The 16,970-nt window shown below is 51.3% G+C and overlaps 1 protein-coding gene across 1 annotated transcript in view; it reads right to left on the bottom strand.

Annotated features, from left to right (window-relative positions):
- MAP2K6 (mitogen-activated protein kinase kinase 6) overlaps positions 1–16,970 on the bottom strand; it is a 52,984-nt gene that overhangs the window by 14,109 nt on the left and 21,905 nt on the right. Inside the window, exons 2-11 of the mRNA XM_017812049.1 lie at positions 13,351–13,417; positions 12,377–12,425; positions 9,839–9,952; positions 8,100–8,219; positions 7,302–7,418; positions 6,812–6,863; positions 4,712–4,839; positions 3,986–4,063; positions 2,787–2,926; positions 74–119 (exon numbers count right to left, since the gene is read on the bottom strand). Of these exons, the coding sequence (XP_017667538.1) occupies positions 74–119; positions 2,787–2,926; positions 3,986–4,063; positions 4,712–4,839; positions 6,812–6,863; positions 7,302–7,418; positions 8,100–8,219; positions 9,839–9,952; positions 12,377–12,425; positions 13,351–13,417 (911 nt within the window). The remainder of the gene's footprint in view (positions 1–73; positions 120–2,786; positions 2,927–3,985; positions 4,064–4,711; positions 4,840–6,811; positions 6,864–7,301; positions 7,419–8,099; positions 8,220–9,838; positions 9,953–12,376; positions 12,426–13,350; positions 13,418–16,970) is intronic.

Consider the following 16,970-nt stretch of genomic DNA (forward strand, 5'->3'; position numbering starts at 1 on the left):
CTTTGCCTTCAGCATCTCACTGTAACCCACTGCAGCTCTGAACCAACACACTGCTTGATGCAGCCACACTCACCATAAGCTCTGGGTATGTTGGCCGTTCTTTGGAATTCTTCTTCAAGCTTTAGTGGAGAAAAAGAAAAAGAAGAAAAGATTAAAAGTTACATTCTGTCTGCAATTTAAGCCATAAATTTATACCATGAAAAAAGCAAGGTTTCAAGCCCCTGGAGAATAAGTTCAGCTACTCATCCGTGCTGAGCAAACTTAAACCTTGAAGACACCTCAGCCAACATGATCAAGGCCAGTCAGATCAATCAACACAGGGCTGGGTACACAAGTGCTTTGAGCTCAGGGTCAAACAGGACCTGGAGACACCACAAGCACCAGTTAAGACACTGCCTGTTGCTGGTGGTCAGGCACAACTGGGTTTTTGGGTGCCCTGCAGTAGGCCAGTGACTAAGGGAATGGATACAGCCTGCAACCTCTGACTGGGAGCAGTGACTGAGTGGCTCCAAAGCACGTGTACAACTGTTTGTTTATCCCCGTGCCGTTATCAGCGGGGACGGTTCCATGGGACATCCTTTTTTTCTCCTCTCCTACAACAGATGGCTCTGGAGGGTTGTAGCTGGGAGCTATTTTGGTTTCCCTCCAGCAGAAAATAGCTTTTTTTAAAAAGACAGGACGTAATCTCTACTCACTTCCTGGCAGTGTATTTAGGGGAAAGACACTTGGAGCAACTTGAAAAGATCTTCACACACGTACACGGCGGTGGCGGGGAAAAGGTGTCACACTGAGCAAAACAAAAGTGAGAACCTCGGCGATGATAAGTCGCTCCTCTGCTGGGATTTGCAGGAGCCCAGAGGAAGCAGGGGACACACACTGAATAGATATTTCCTGCTTGCTGTGTGTAGAGGGCTCGTGTTCAGTGTCATGTTGTGAATGGACAGAGGAACCGAGGGCCGATACGTGCCAACACCGCCGAGCTGAAGGTAACGGGATGTGTCACATCCTCTGAGCTCCACAGCAGCCCCAGCCAAGATGACAAGGTGAATTTCAAGGTTAGGTGTGCCCAGATTTGGTATAATCCTCTTAATTTAGACCCTCTGTGAATAAAAGCCTTGCTCCTAGGTTATTAATACCAGGAAATCTGGTGACAAATTACTGAAATCGATGTAAATTTTCAGGAATTAAGAGTCATACTGGGATCTGATCCTGACTCAGACATCCCAGGAACCTTCCTGCAGTGGATACAGGTGATCAGACTTCACTGCCCCAGGCAGCAGATGGATTAGACACAGAACCAAGCCAGGCTTGATACACTGAGTGGATGTGACCTGGTTTGGTGACAGAAGAAATTCTCAGATTCCAGCAACGCAAAACTAGTGCAATCTGCAGCCAAACTCCCTGTTCTGAGTCCATGCCACAATGCTGGCGTTGACAGATCTTCAGTGATCCTGAAGGGCAGGATTTGCAAAGAGAGGAATCGCCACATGCTCCCCAAAGTGGCCGTGGATGTAACTCCTAAACCAGCCACAGCTTGAGCTGCAGGACACTGGGCTTGCAAGAGCAAATCACTCAGTGAGGAACAGCCTGCCTGGCACAAACAGGCAGCTTGGCAATAACAACCAGCATGGGAGGACAGCAGCTGGTCCAAAACCTCAGCGTGGGCCTTGCGAGAAAGGTGGGCATTTTTGGGGGGGGGTTTCCAAGGCAGCTCCCACCTCTCCAGACACAGAGCAGTGTGGGCATGGCAGGCATTCCCCAGCACGGGTTGGTGGGGAGGCGAGGAGCTGAACCACAGGGACATGAAAACATGTTTGGACACGACTCCCAGGAATCCCAACGCCGGCACTGAGAGTCCCCGGGCAGGAGCGGCTGCTAATCCCCTTCCTGGGTCACGGCAGAGCCGGCCGGGCTCTGGCCCCGACCCTGGCACTGGGGAACAGTCTCACATTTCTGTATTTGTCGATGTGCCGTCCTTTCTTGGCCACCACACAAACCCACCATCCACCTGCCAACTTGGCAGGCGGCGCGTGGCACTGCAGCGCCTGGAAAATCCAGCCGCCTCCCCGGCGGTTCCAGGGAGCTGGAGGGAGCGGCAGTCAGGAGCTGCGGGGCAGCTGCCAGCTCTGTGAACCACGGGCTGAGGGCAGCTCTGAGCCTCCCCGGGCGCTGCAGAGCCGGAGCTCTGCACGGCCCTCACAGCTCCAGACAGCAGCGTCTGCTCCAGCCCCATTCCTGCGCCGCAGCCAAACTCTCCCGCTGCTTCCAGCGCCGAGTCCTGTGGAAAGCAGAGGAGCAGCAGCTGGAGGGCCTTGGGAGTGGGGCAGAGTCTGACAGGGGCCACCACGGGGCAAACTCTGCCCTCAGAGCTGTGCCCCCTGCGAGTGGAAGCAGGAGGAGGCGGCCATTCCGTATCCTGCTCCCCCTTCCAGCCGCAGGGACATGAGGGGGCTGGAGGAGCCCCCTGTCTGCACCTGCCTGTGCACACAGGAACCCTGTGCTGCTGCTGGGGGGGCAACCAGAGCCTCCTAAACCCCTTCCTCCTCCCCAAAACGGACCGAGCCTGTTCCTCACCACCTCAGGCAGGCAGACCCTCACAGCCACCATCACCACTGCTCTGCCCACACAGTGCCAGGCACCCACCGGGCCCAGCGAGGGCACATTCTGCCCAAAACCCGGGTTTGTGCCCCCAGGAGCTGCCTGTGGGGACAGGGGCGCAGGATGCCACTGGGCAGGTGTGTCCCCCAGCCTCCCCCAGCACGGCAGAGGCCGGGGAGGTGTTTTACCATTGCGAGGTAAAATCGACGAACTCCGCTGAGAACTTCTCCGCTGGGAGCTGCGGCGACGGCTCCTCCACCACCTGCTTGAGCTGCTGGAAGGGCGTCCCCCAGGAGTCGTAGGGAAAGCGCAGGATGGCCAGCTCGATCTGGGGAGGCACGGCCCACACCTCAGGACTGGCACTGGACACCCCACAGCCCGCCCGCCCCACGGATTTTGGACTCCCGTGTGCCCCACCCTGGGGTGTGGGGTTTTTTTAGGTTCCACACAAATTGGAGGGCTGGATCACTTCTGCTATGGAGATGGGCTGAAAGATCTGGGATTGTTCAGCCTGGAGATGGGAAGGCTCCAGGGAGACCATAGAGCCCCTTTCAGTGCCTAAAGGTGGCTCACAAACAGGAGGAAGAGTGACTTTTTACATGGGCAGACAGTGATAGGACAAGGGGGAACAGTTTTAAACTAAAAGAGGAGAGATATAAATTAGAAGTTAGGAGGAAATTCTCCCCTATGAGGGTGGGGAGGCCCTGGCACAGGTTGCCCAGAGAAGCTGTGGCTGCCCCATCCCTGGAAGTGTCCAAGGCCACGTTGGACAGGGCTTGGAGCAACCTGGGCTGGTGGAAGGTGTCCCTGCCCATGGCAGGGAGTGGAACAAAAGCAGCTTTAAGGTCCCTTCCAACCCAAACCACTCTATGATTTCCTCACAACCCTGGCCATAACATCTTGCTTAACCTCCCCTAGCAAAAGGGAGAGGCCAGAGGAGATCCACATGGATCCATACTCAATTCCCTGTTACCCCTATGTCCGACATCACCCAGGAAAGAAGAAGTTAAAACCAGCCCCACGCAGCACAGGGTAACTGTGCTGTAAAACGACTTTGTGAGCAGATGGATTCCCCCTAAACACTGCATGGGAGACACCTCCATCCCTGCTCTCCTGAGGGGGACTCTGCTAATTGCTGAGTGCTGGGAGGGCGTCTTTGTGCTTGGAATCCAACCTGCTCCAGGCGCCAGACGCCTGTGCCTTAGTCCATGCTGCCATCTCCTGGCAGCTGTGGCAGCAAGGAGCTCACAAAGCATCTCCATCCTCCTTCCCTTCAACCCTGCAGCACATTCCCTTGTCCCACCGGAACTGTATTCCCATTCCCAGCCCGCCACCTTCCCAAGGAACCGGTGCCACCGGTGCCAGCAGGGCTGTGGGGTCACCCTACCATGGTGATGCCCAGGCTCCAGATGTCGGATTTGACGCTGTACCCCTTCTGGTTCAGCTCCGGGTTGATTCTCTCAGGCTGTGAAGAGAGACAGAGGTGGGTGAGGAACAGGGATGGTCCCAGTGCCATGCCCACACCCAGGGCTCACCAACCTCAGCGGGGGCTTTTAGGGGGGCTCTTAGCACAGGACCCCTCAGCCCACAACACCAGGCTGCTCTCTTGGTTGTTGTGGAGCCAAACCTGGCCTCCCATCCTCACCAGTAAGGGCAGGCAGTGAAACGGGTCACCAGAAGCAGGTGGCACCTGCACCAGGGACTGGCATGGTGGAGGTGACCTGGCACAGCTGGCACGGAGGGGTGACAAGCCTCAGTTCTCCAGGACTGTTTTCACCCCGTGCAAGTTCCCCACAAAGGGTGAATCCCGTAGCCTGAGGGACCCAATCCCTGGGGACTGTTTTTCCTCCCAGATGCCAAGTACTATTGTCCCCATGAGGCAAACACACAAGAAGGAGCAATTCCAGAGCATTTCCCAAGGTCACAGGGAGGAGAGAAGGCAGCAGGAAGCTGTGCCCAGGAGACCCACGAGATCCGACTCCCACTCTGCCCCTTTACAAGGGATACATCTTCCCAAAGGAGTTCCCAGGGCACATGCCAGAGGCTGATCCTTCCCCCCGAGCTCAGGTTCCTTTGGCTGCTCCCCACGCAGCTTCTCCACGGCTCAACTTACAGCCATGTAGGGTTTGCATCCTGCATCCATGGTTTTAGCAACCGAGTCGACGAGGTAACCGCTAATGCCGAAATCGCACATTTTCACCTGCCCCTGCGTATTGATCAACACGTTAGAGGGCTTTACATCTGCAAGAAGGAACACAGACCACAGTCACTGTCACACGTGGGTGCCTGGCCAAGCCAAAAACAGCTGAAGAGCTTCCTATCAGCAGAGGGCACCCAAGGAGCCCGTGCAGAGCCCCGAGCCTTGGACACGACACAACCCAGCTGGCTGCACGTTCAGGTGACAACCCCACGAGCCTGTCACGCGTTCAGGTGACAACCCCATGGGCCTGTCATGCGTTCAGGTGACAACCCCACAGGCCTGTCACGTGTCCTGACAGTGTCCTTTCACTTGCAGGCTCCCCTCTCCAGTTTGGGGAAGCAGGAGGTGACCCTGCACGGAACCATCACATCCCACTGCATATGGGAAGGCCACAGACATTGGAGTAGCTCCACAGGGCTGGGAGCATCTCTGTGAGATGTCTGCAAAGGGCTGCAGCTCTGGCAAGTCCCCACAGATCTGGCCTCGTGCCAGCAAAGGAAAAAACCATGGAGGAAGCATGAGGAGTGGGCAGGAAAGGGTGAAAGGGAGCAGGGGGTGCAAGGAAGGAGGGAGCTGTAACTAAGACAAGGACCAAGATTTCAGAAATGGGCTCTGATTTTGAGGATCCCAGGCCTGGTGGCAGCGTGAGCAGCAGCAGGTGTGTGGGTGCTCCACACCTTATGGAAATCAGGCCAGTGTCTCATCTATTTATTACTGCCAGATTTATCTGCTTCCCATCACGGCCTCACAACCCCTGGTGTGTTCACACTTGCAGCACGTTATAATCCCCATCAGAAAGGGAAATAAAGGCACAGAAAGATGCCAGGAAGTGATATCCAGGAGAGCAAGGAGTTGCTTTCCTGCACAGCAGACAATTGCTCCATGAGGATAATCCCAAATGAAATCCCAACACAGCAGAGGTGACTCCAAAGGGAGCAATCCTTTCCCTGCTGCCACCTAGAAACCCCAGGTCTCTTCTCCTCTGTCTGCATGTGAGAAGCTATTTAATACAAGGCTGAAACACCATCTGAAGGAGGCCAGAAGCTGCTTTTGAGTCCTGCTTATTAGAACTGGGTGGTTTACAGCTCATTAACATCTGCTCTCTTATCAGCATTCTGCAATCAAAACCCTCAGGTATGAGATCCTCACCCATCTGTTACTAGGCTGAAATAAGACAATTTTTCAGTGGAAATCAAACAAGTAAACAGAAACACAAGCAGCACTTTCCACCTCCTGTAAATGATACAGAGAGGGCAGAAACTCAACTCCCAGCCACAGGCAGAATGTACCCAGTGTGGCTGCCTGCTCCAGCTCAACTCTGCTGCTTCAGATGCTCCTTCCCAGGCACTCACACACTCCAGGGAGGGCTTTTTCCTCCTCGTGACAAACTGAAAATGACCCTTTGAAAAATAAAGGTGTCAAGCAGCAACTTCAAATTTGCTTCTTTCCAAGTGTGTTCATGGCATCTGTGAGATGCTCTAGAGGGGAAAATGTCAGAAGAGCTTAAGGAGGGTATTTATGATTTCACTGGAGGCTATTTTAGCTATCAAACTGCTCTGCTCCACCAGTGCTCAGGGAAGGGGAGAGGATGGGTAGATCACTGCATGAGGCATCACTCTGGCACGGAGATGCCTCTCCCTGCACATCAGCACAGAACTGGGGGAGAAACCTTGGCAAAGCCTGGTCCAAAGCTCACCAAGCTCAGGAGGAGAATGGCTGAATTTCACAGAGGTGCTGAAGCAGACCACGGATTTAGGGAAACGGGGCAACCAGCACAACCAGGCTGGAGCTCACTTCTCCACCTCAGGGAAAAGCTGGGACCAGCAGGCAGTTTCCAGCAGCCATTTCCTCTGACTGGGTTTTGCTGCAAGTCATGAGATGCCGGGGAACAGTTTTGCTGTCAAAGGCCCATTTTATCTGGGGTGTTTTGGGAGCCCTTGCCAGGCTGAGAGCAGGGCAGACAGACAGACAGACAGACCCCAGCATGGCCAGGGCTGTGTGCCTGGCACTCACCTCGGTGGATCACGGAGAGCTTACTGTGGAGATGTTCTAGTGCTTTTACAATCTGAAACAACAAATGCAGAGTCAATCACGGCTGGCAGCACCTTGGGGAGGAGGAAATGACATCTGGCTTCACCCCATCAGACCTGCCTGGAGGGTTTCCCACAAGTCCTGCACCCTCCCAGCAGCCCAAGGTGAGGGTGGGTGCCCAGGGATGTCCCAGGACCCTAATGAGAAGGCAAAGGAGCTACAGGACCCTCCCCACATTTCATGCTGTGTCGTTTTTTCATTCCATGTACAAGCACTTTTTGGATTATTTACAGCTTATAAATAACATCATCTCAGACCTGATCCTGGAAGCCAGCTGGGAATGGCCACATGGGCTGTGGCCCATGGACCATGCTCTTCCTGGTGCAAACAGAGCAGGGAGCTTGGGTCATGTAGGACTTGGCTCAGAAGAAAAACCCCCTTTCCCTCCCCTCCTCACCCTGCTAATACTCACAGAGACGGCGATTTTCCCCAGGATGTCCTCGGGAATTGTCAGGCCTTTGTCAATGACATGTTTGTAGAATTTGTCCAGTGAGGTATCCATCAGCTCCATGCAAATCCACACGTCTCCCTGGAAAAAAAGCAAGCAGATATCTGCCTACTGGAACCAAGCCTCCTTTCCTTCCTTGCTTTCCTTTCCTGTCCTGTGCAGGTTTTCCTTTCTTTCTTTCCCTTCCTGTCCTGTGCAAAGCTCTTTGGCACTTGCCCTTTGCTGACCTGTTTGCTTCTTCCCTGTCTTTTAAAACTCATTCAGCAAAACTCTGCTGGGCTTTCCTTTCCCTCCTCTCCAGCTGGAATTAGGTGCTGTCCACATTCCCTACCATTTAGGGTGTGTTTTTTGCTGTCTTTTTCCCAAAGCAGAGTCCTGGTGATTTAGGAGCCCAGAAAGTTATCGGAACTCAGGCTCCTAATGCCCAGCCAGGAAAAGTTCAGCTCTGCAGGGTTACGCTTAAAGCTCTTCAATAAATCCTGCTTCTCAGAGCTTTCCACATTTTCCCTCCCTGTGACTTTCTCATCCCAAGCCAGGGCAATATTAACACCAGAGGACCAGGCTGTGGGCTGGTGGCCTCGGTGCCCGGATGCCCCCAGCACTAAAACTCACTGTATGTGACAGATCCTGGGCCAGGACTGAGCAAATCCATATTGTACCAAGTCCTGTGTTTAGATGGACATTAAACCCCTGGCACCTGGAGGGATGGGAATTCAGAGCCTGGGAGAAGGGGCAGCAGGGCTCAGCCCCAGGATTCCGTACCTCTCGGAAAAGTGCCCCGTAAAAGGTGACAGTGAAGGGACAATCCACCGTCCTCATGGAGATATCCAGGTCCATCAACAACCTCTTCTGCTCCTGGCTGTTCACCGTGGCTCGGATCCGCTGGAAAACAGGGAGTGTCAGTGGTGACTGCCAGCACCTGGGTGCCACAGCCACACCGGGGCTGGCCACGGGGCCCTCACACCCCCCCTGACCCTTCCAGCACACCCCCTGGGCCCCCTGTTATCACACAGGCACTTCACAAGCCCAGCACCCACGGCAGGAGCACGGGGATCCTCCCTCTTCCCTGCAAACACCTCTCTTTGCAACGGCCAAAAGAAATGAGTGTTGGCAGAGGAGGCAGGAGCAGGAGATCAGACTGTAGGGTGGTGGAAAGCTGTGATTTTGGAGCTGCAGTGGACATCTGTTACAGCAGGGCTCCAGCCCTGCACCAGAGCATGGAAAATGGGCATTTCCCAGTCTCCCAGGAAGAAATGTCATTTATGGGATATACCTGGAGACCCTCAGCTGGGAAACGCCACAACAGGGCATGACACAGTCCAGCATGGGTCACACACAGATTCCAGGCTCCCTGGCCAAAGCCCCTCGGGGCCAGTAATGGCACAGAATTAAACTGTTCAGCATCACAGGCAGCCTGAATGCTCCTGCCATACCCTGTTCAGATCTTCCATCACACTCACAGGCATCTTTTGCACTTTGGTGACCAACAAAGCAAACAAGAAGACCAAATGCAGAGCACAGAGGCCCTGAGGAATGTCCCACCCAGCACCCACAGCAAAGTCTATCCACAGCTGAGGAGCTAAGAGTTTTCCCTCAGTTTGCTCACAGCTTCCAACTCTGCATCTCTTTTTTTTCTTATTCAGAAAGGAAACTTGAGGGAAAATTCAGCCAAGCAAAAACTGGTCCTACCCAAACTACAAATTTTCCCATGACCATTTCCCTAAGCTCCAAATTTATGAGTCTAAGCTGTTGTTATGAAAACTTTTCATAATAGCACCTACAGGCCTGCCATGGATCAGGATCCCACTGCAGCAGGCAAAATGTGAAAATCCCAACAAAAATTTCCCCTTCCAAATAGCCTAAAAAAAAGTCCCAGACGGAGAAAATTCTCTTATGCAACTGAATTTGCTCTTCTTTACAAAGTGCAGAGCCCTGAGTCTGAGGGCACGGCTACATCAGAAAAAAAAATGTTTGTTTAAAAAATCACGGCAAAGAGAATTCTAGGGAGACAGGGATATTGTGGATGAAGGTGAGTGATTAATGCACTGCAGTGCTGGAAACACACTGAGCATCATAGTTTTAGAACACACCCATTGGCTGAAAGGCCTGAATCTCTCTGAGCACTCTTTGAACCCCTCGAGCTCAAAACTGTCCTGGGGGGTTTTTTTGACTGCTATTTTTTCAGACCATCAGGTGGACTGCTTTTCCATGCCGTCAGAAGGATCCAGGACAGCAAGATCCACCCTGAGTCAGACTCCTGAGGAGAGATGGCCTTCAACATTAGCAAAGGGAAACACTTTGGCTGAAGGCTTTAAACCAGCAAAGGAACTGCAGAGAGTAAAACACCGTTAGAGAATGTCTGTAGAAAGAAGAGTTTCACGAGGAAAGAAGCAAAGCAAAGGCAGTAAATCTCAGCAAAGGCACGTGTGAGAAGAAGTGAGATGAGAGCTGTGCCCACACACCCCAACAGAGACACGAAGCCCCCCAAAGGCTCACTCTACCTTCACTGCCATGATCTGCCCGCTGGGCATGTGCCGCATCTTCTCCACCACCCCGTACGCACCTCGTCCCAGCTCGGAGATGGGCTCCAGGTCATCGGCCTTCACCTCAAAGTTCTGGGGGAGAAAAAACAGCAGGTGGCCATGGCTGTGCAAGGGGAGAAATGCCCCCCAAACCCAGCCCTGCCTGGGACATCCCCTCACCCTGTGAGTCCCCTCCCCAGGACACACAATCGCTGTTCCGCAGGGTCACAGAACTATGGAGTGATTTGGGTGGGAAGGGACCTCAAAGATCATCTTGTTCCACCCCCTGCCATGGGCAGGGACACCTTCCACCAGCCCAGGTTGCTCAGAGCTCCATCCAGCCTGACCTTGAACACCTCCAGGGATGGGGCAGCCACAGCTTCTCTGGGCAACCTGTGCCAGGGCCTCCCCACCCTCACAGGGAAGAATTTTTCCCTAATATCCAATCCAAACCTACTCTCTTTCAGTTTGGATCTATTCCCTCTTGTCCTATCGTTACATGTTCTTGTCTTGTCCCTCCCAGTCACCTCCAGCTGGCAGCACTTTCAGCCTCTCCATCCTCTAAGAGCTGGGATGGAAAACACCACAGCAGCTTCTCCCCTGAGAACCACCTTCAGTCTTATTTTAATATTTCTTTTTCCTTCCACCCTCTTCCCCTGGGAAATATCTCCCAGGTTTTTTTAAAACCTGTAAAAGCTTATTTCTCCAGACCTGCAGATGGGCCAAATACCAGCTGAGTGTGCCCTATTTTCACACCACAGAGGAGTTATTTTGTCTTTCATCTCTTTCTCCTGGCCTTCCCCAAAGGATGACTCTGGACCCTGCATCCCAACCTGCCCTTCTCCCTTTCTGTCGGGATATTGTGCAGCCGCTCTATTTTTATTATTTTTTTTTTTTGGATGTTTAAAACATGCCTTTTCCACTAAACCCAGCTATTCTGTTTGCTGAAGGCACAACCACATCAGTCAGTCACCCTCCAGAAGGCAGGGGGTGAGAGTGAACTGATTCACAGGGAATAATCCCACGTGGCTTTTTGCTGGCACAGCAGAAAAATTCCTGCAGCCTGCAGTGGCTGGGGATGCCACGGGGAGCAGGGATGCACTGTGGGAATGTGCACGAGGAGCCCTGACTAACATTTTGGAGTGACAGCAGAGATTTAAGCATCTCTGACACTGCTCCTGCTGTTCACGAGGACCCTTCTCCAAAAAAGCACCTGGAGCGCTCTCTTCAAACAAGCAGCAAAGTTTTAAGGGAGAGGAGGGAAAAGTGGCTTTCCCTCGGGATCAGGGTGAGTGCAGAAAGGCTGGTGGAAGAGGGAGCCCATCCTAAAGGAACCTGGCTGGATAAACAAGTAGCAGATCCATGGGAAATGCAAGCCATGGCACGCCAGTCCCTCTGGAACAGGCCTGTAACACACTGAGCTCTGGGGTTTATGAGTGTGTTTGTCTTTGCACCATCCAGCACTGCCTCTGTGCACGGAGCCTTTCTGGAGCACTGGAGCCTTTTCTCATCCCTGGGACTGCAGGGGAGAAAGGATTTTCTTGGAGCCTTGCTTGCTCTAGCAGCAGGCAGCATTTTCTCTGCCTCCGTGCTGCACAGTTTTGCTCCAGAAGCATCTCACACTGTTTCCACCTTCCAGCCCCTGCTCCATGCCAGGGAAAATACAAAATGAAAGAGAAGCAATCCAAAGATATATATTATAAAACACTATTGGGTTAGCATTTCACTTCATAAATTAACTCGCTGACACCAAGGCCTACCTTCTGCACCTAATAAATTTGTTGTCCAGTTTTGAAGTGCTTTTATGGGTTCTGTTCTGCCCTTTTTTTTTCCTATCAAAATAACTGTCCTGGGTTTTGTTTTTTTTCCCTGCTATTTTTTTTTCAGACCGTCAGGTGGACTGCCTTCCATGCTGTCAGAAGGATTTGCTTCCAGGACAGGAAGATCTACCCTGAGTTCGACTCCTGAGGAGAGATGGCCTTCAATATTAGAGAAGGGAAACACTTTGGATGAGGGCTTTAAATCAGCAAAGGAACTGCAGAGGAGAGTAAAACGCTCTGTTAGCAACCCCCTCGCTTTGTAATCGTTATTTCCAGGGGATTAGCTGCACCTTGTTGCAGCAGGGAAGGAATTTCCAGGGTGGAAAATATGAAGGGAACCCACATGCCAAGGGAGGCAGAGGGGGAGTGTTTGGGGCATGTTCATCAGAGCAGTGCCAGCCAGTAGGTCCCTCTGCAGCTGGCCAAGGGGCCACACTGGTGTCCCACACACACAGCCCTTGCTGCAGGAGCACAAACACCAGATGCCAGTCAGATATTTTAGGCTGGAGGTGGTTGTCAGGGCTCACAAGCCCCCAGAGCTCCCAGGCTGGCTCTTCTCAGCTTTTATTTATCCAGCAACTGCCTTCCATTTCAAGCAAAATGGGCTGTGTTGTTTTTAATAGCTGGTATTTATTAATCTACCCTTTTTTTGGGGGGGGGCTGAAGTGATGGTCACCCAAAGGTCCCCCAGCCTTACCTCCTCGCCAATAGAGATGCAGGCTTTGGAGTCTAGATCTCTGGGTGGCCTGAAGAAAAGAAGAGGGAAAAGATGTGAAATGTGCCTTAAAAAGATCAATCTTCCCTCAGTGAATAAATATAATCCCCATGGTCCCCCAAGCCATCCCCTCACACCTTCACCCAGCAGCCCTTGAAGTCCTGAGCAGCCTTAGTCTCCTGGATCAACAGATACAGCCAAGATCCACAAAGGCACCCCAAAAAGGGCTCAGGAAGGAACTGCTGGACTCAGCATTTCTCACATCCAACTTCCCCGTGCAGGAACCCAGAGAGATTCATTGTGAAAGGCAAGGCAGTTGGCAAGCAGCAAACCTCTGCCAGCCTGTATGAAAAATGGACTAAACGGGCATAAAGGTCTAAACCCAGTGTAAATTATTACCTCAGCCACACAGCACATGATAACAGGCTAAAAAAAGTGAATTCCCAAGGAAGCAAGGAAAGCCAGGCTGGCTGGAGCTGCACAGATTGCCTCAAAAACAGAGGGTTTCCTTTTGCAAGGCTGAGGACGTAGAGAAGGGGACACATTTTCATGCCTTGACCAAATGCATGTTATGCAAACTGGGTGGTCAGAGTGCCACATGAGTCAAAACTGGGTGGCCATTCTGCTTTTTGACTTTTCCTGCACCATTAAGCAGCACATGAGATTTAGGGATATGATGGGTGCAGGTGATGGGGCTGAGATGCCCTGGTTGCACCTGAGAAATACAAGGGCTGTGAAGTTACTATCCCACAATCCTGGAATGGTTTGGGTTGGAAGGGACCTTAAAGCTCATCCAGTCCCACCCCCTGCCATGGGCAGGGACACTTTCCACTCTCCCAGGTTGCTCAGGGCCCCATCCAGCCTGGCCTGGGACAGTTGCAGGCTCCAGCAAAGGCTGGAAGCAACTGGGCTTTGTGGTTTTCTCCTCATTCTGCCTTTAGTGTTTGCAGACTTACGTGGAGCTTGTCTGTGGTTGCTCAAATGCTTCTTTAGGAATTTTCAGCCCAGGGTTTCTCTTCTTGCCTGTGAAACAAGAAAGAGGCAGAGTTAAAGAAAGGCACTTTTTTTTGTTGTTGCCCTTGTTGTTGTGATTTGTTTTGGGTTAATTTGCAAAACCCAGCTTGTCTATATTTGTTGACCTTATTTAACATAAATGCCTGGCCAGGCTGATGGTGTAGACTCAGGGCACAGAGTTCAAACATAAAGTGCCTTTGTTCAGTAAGTCTTCATTTAGACCTGCAAGGCCTGGCTGCCAACTTGGTACAGAAAACAGGCAAAAGCTCTGGCAAAGGCAGAAAATGCAAAGGGAGAGGTATTTCTCCTCCTACCCACGCAGGATCCCTTAAAATATTCCTCAGATTTTAAACCATGACAGATACCTAACTGCAAACCCTGGTAGCATTAAAAATCTTTTTTTTTGAATCGAATCTGAAAGTCCAGATTCTGATTCCGGACTTTCTGGATGTTTAACTGGATGTTTCATCTCCTGGTCATTAAAGTTGTGCAAACCCAGCAAAAATAAAGCAGAATTAAGTTTTGCAGGCTTCAAAGGTGTTTGTTTCTGTTCACACTGACCAGCCAAGCTTTTCTGAGCTGGATGCAGCTCAAGCTCTCAAGGAGTTCAGCTGCAGCTCTCCTGTAAAGGGGGTCCAAGCAGGCACACACAGAGCCAGGCAGAGAGCAGACAAACACAAGAACCTTTTTATGACTGCACATATACAGCCACATTTCAGCAAGGGGTTTGGAATCCAGGGATAAAATAACCTGGGAACATAAGTCATGTCACCAAAACCCCAAGGTAAACATCTGGCTGTGTAAGAAAATCCCTGGTCCCCCCTCAAAAAGGCACAGGCATCTAATTTAGGTGTTTGACATTTTCAATCTAATAATTTGTATCAGTTACTGTCTTTCTTTTAAGCAGGAGTTTTACCCTCTATTCCCAACACTCCCTCTCAAACTTCACCTATCCATGTTCCAATCTGTTTTTCCTTTTGACACAGACTCCTGTCAATAGATGCCTGTGAATCCCAGTGCCAGAGGGGTGCTGGATCAAAGTGCAGGCACCCAGGATGGAAAATGACCTTTAGGAATCAATTAGTCAGCCGTTAATATTATTTTTTTTATATTTTTTTTCCTTGTCTGCTCCAAAAGATGGGATCAGGCTCACTCCTTTTGGTAAAGAGTCATTCCAGGATGGGACAGCATGGAAGAACCCAGCTGACACCTCAGGGGAAAAGAATTTATTGGAAACCCCTGTGCACACTCACTGTCAAGATTAGAAATCAACAGAGCTGTGGATTTACATAAAGGGCAAAACTGGAAAAAAAGCTAATTCTCTGCTCCCAGGAACTTCCAATCTAACACAGAAAAGGCAAAATAAAAGCAGCAATGTCACTCACAAGCACAAAGAACAGCCCTGTCTTCCCAAGAGGTAAAAGCTGGTCTGTGAGGAAGTAAAAATGATGCTAAAACCCAGTGGAGGAAGTCCTGCAGTCCTGTGACCCTTTTCCTTCTAGTTTTCGTAGTTGAACTACACAGGCACCCAGAAGGCACAACTGAGGAGCAAGCCCTGCTGTGCTGGATGCTCTGGATTCCATTCCTTGCCCAAGCTGTGCCAAGTGCCCCTCGGATCCATCGGGATGCTAAATGGGTAACAGTGCTCTGGATGGTGGTGTGGCAGCTAAAAAAGGAATCCCAAAAATACAGGTCTGGCAGTGCAGGCAAACAAAACCCCTGTTTCTGTGGATATTCCAAGCCTGCCATCCCAGTGAACTCTCTGCCCCCGAGTTCATTCTGCCTGCATCCCCGAGCAAACGAGACAACCACAGGCACAACAAAAGCATCTTCATCCTGATTCTGTGTGTGGAAATCCAGACACAAACATCCACCCAGGTGCCCACAGAGGCAGGAACTGCCTCTTCAGAGCTGAGCTCTCCCTCTCAACACTCACCAACTGCCTTTTGACACAGCACAAGGACCAGCCCTCCCCTCTGCCACAATCGCATTGGCACCACCAAAATCAAACGAGAAACAGGCACAAATTCACTCTGTTATTGCCTTTTTTCTTTTCTTCCCCTTTGTGGCTTTGCTTGCACCACCCCATGTGCTGCACCTGAACCTCAGGAACCCGCTCTGGGGCAGCTCTGGGAGGGTGAAAACGAACCTACTGGAAATTACCCTAATTTGAACTGGAACCAGAACAGGTTGTACAGCGTTTAATCTTATCGTGGCTCACAAGTGGTGTCAGCAGAACTAGGTAGCCAAGTGCCAAACCCAAATAAATATTAAAAGCCTTCCGCCTTCTGGTGAAATAAAATCTGCACTTTGGGGAGTTTATTTTCCTTGTCTCTTCTTCACAGAATACAATATTTTGAAACTTTGCCATTTTTTTGAAGCGCAATCTGTCGGTGCGTTCGAGCTGCCAAGACGCAGGCACAGTTTAACATTCTTTGGGGTTTTCTTTTCAAGAAAGAAGAGAGAGAGACAACAGCAGCAAGAATAGAACATGGATTTCACGATGGCACAGGGAGGAGGGATTGCAAATGGGAATTGCTGTATCTGGGACTGGAACCTGCAGCACCAACGGGATGAGCTCGGGGTGAGGAGGGGGAACGTGGTGACTCCACTCACCGTGGGGTTCTTTAATGAATCCTGGGCTGAAATCAGGCAAATCCAAGCCTCCCAAGTGGATCAGGCCAAGTTTCTGAGCTCCTTTTGTTCCAACATGCAAAGCACTCATCTCTCCAAGCCTCTGGGGCCGGTGGCTAAGAGTCGTTTGCAGGAAGCATCAGCAACCCCTGACACTGCCTTAAAACCAGGAACACGGAGCAGAGCAAGGGCTGCCACCCCAGCAGGCTGCAGTGGGGTGCAGGAACTGGGATCCCCCCTTATCCCAGCCCCCAGGTCTCCATTGCACAGGAGAGGCTCAGCTGAGCCCCTGAAGCTGCTCCAAAACTCAACAGTCCAGGTCACACACCCTTGAAAGAGTTTCTCCCCAAACACGGCTGCTTAAAGGGTTTAGGGTTGTTTTCTTCAAGGAAAAAAAAATAATTGGAAGTCCCAAGATCAGTTCTGTTCAATAGGAGCTGCCAAGCAAGTGTCTCGCTGTCAAAATAAAATCCCCCAGTTTGCCACAGCTTTGAGAGATGACACCATATTAAACTGCAGTTTGCAGAGAGAATCATCTGCACAGGAGCTCAGAATGTGGAGGCAGCTTAATAACATACAAAATTGGATGTTACCTGTTCCATCCACCAGAAAACCAGTATTTTCCACATCGTTTTTATGATTCATTACTATTTTTGGCTTTGTTTCCTGAAGAAAATTGCCCCACGTGTTTATCTGACGGTCTGTGTCCCTTGTGGTAAGTGTAAATCCACTGGCCCATTCCAGCCCCATCTGACAGAGAAACTGAGCTTTGGGAGACTGCAAATCTAACAAAAGCAGGTGATTAAATAAAGAAATCCCCACTTCAGAGACAGGCTGCAGCACAAAGGCCACCCATGGCAGGCACCAGCCATCCACACCCAAGCTGTGCAGAAGCCCTGAGTGCCTCAGACACCAAAATAAGAGCACA

This window comes from Lepidothrix coronata, unplaced genomic scaffold (assembly GCF_001604755.1).
Source record: "Lepidothrix coronata isolate B3197 unplaced genomic scaffold, Lepidothrix_coronata-1.0 Scaffold34, whole genome shotgun sequence".
NCBI lineage: Eukaryota > Metazoa > Chordata > Aves > Passeriformes > Pipridae > Lepidothrix > Lepidothrix coronata.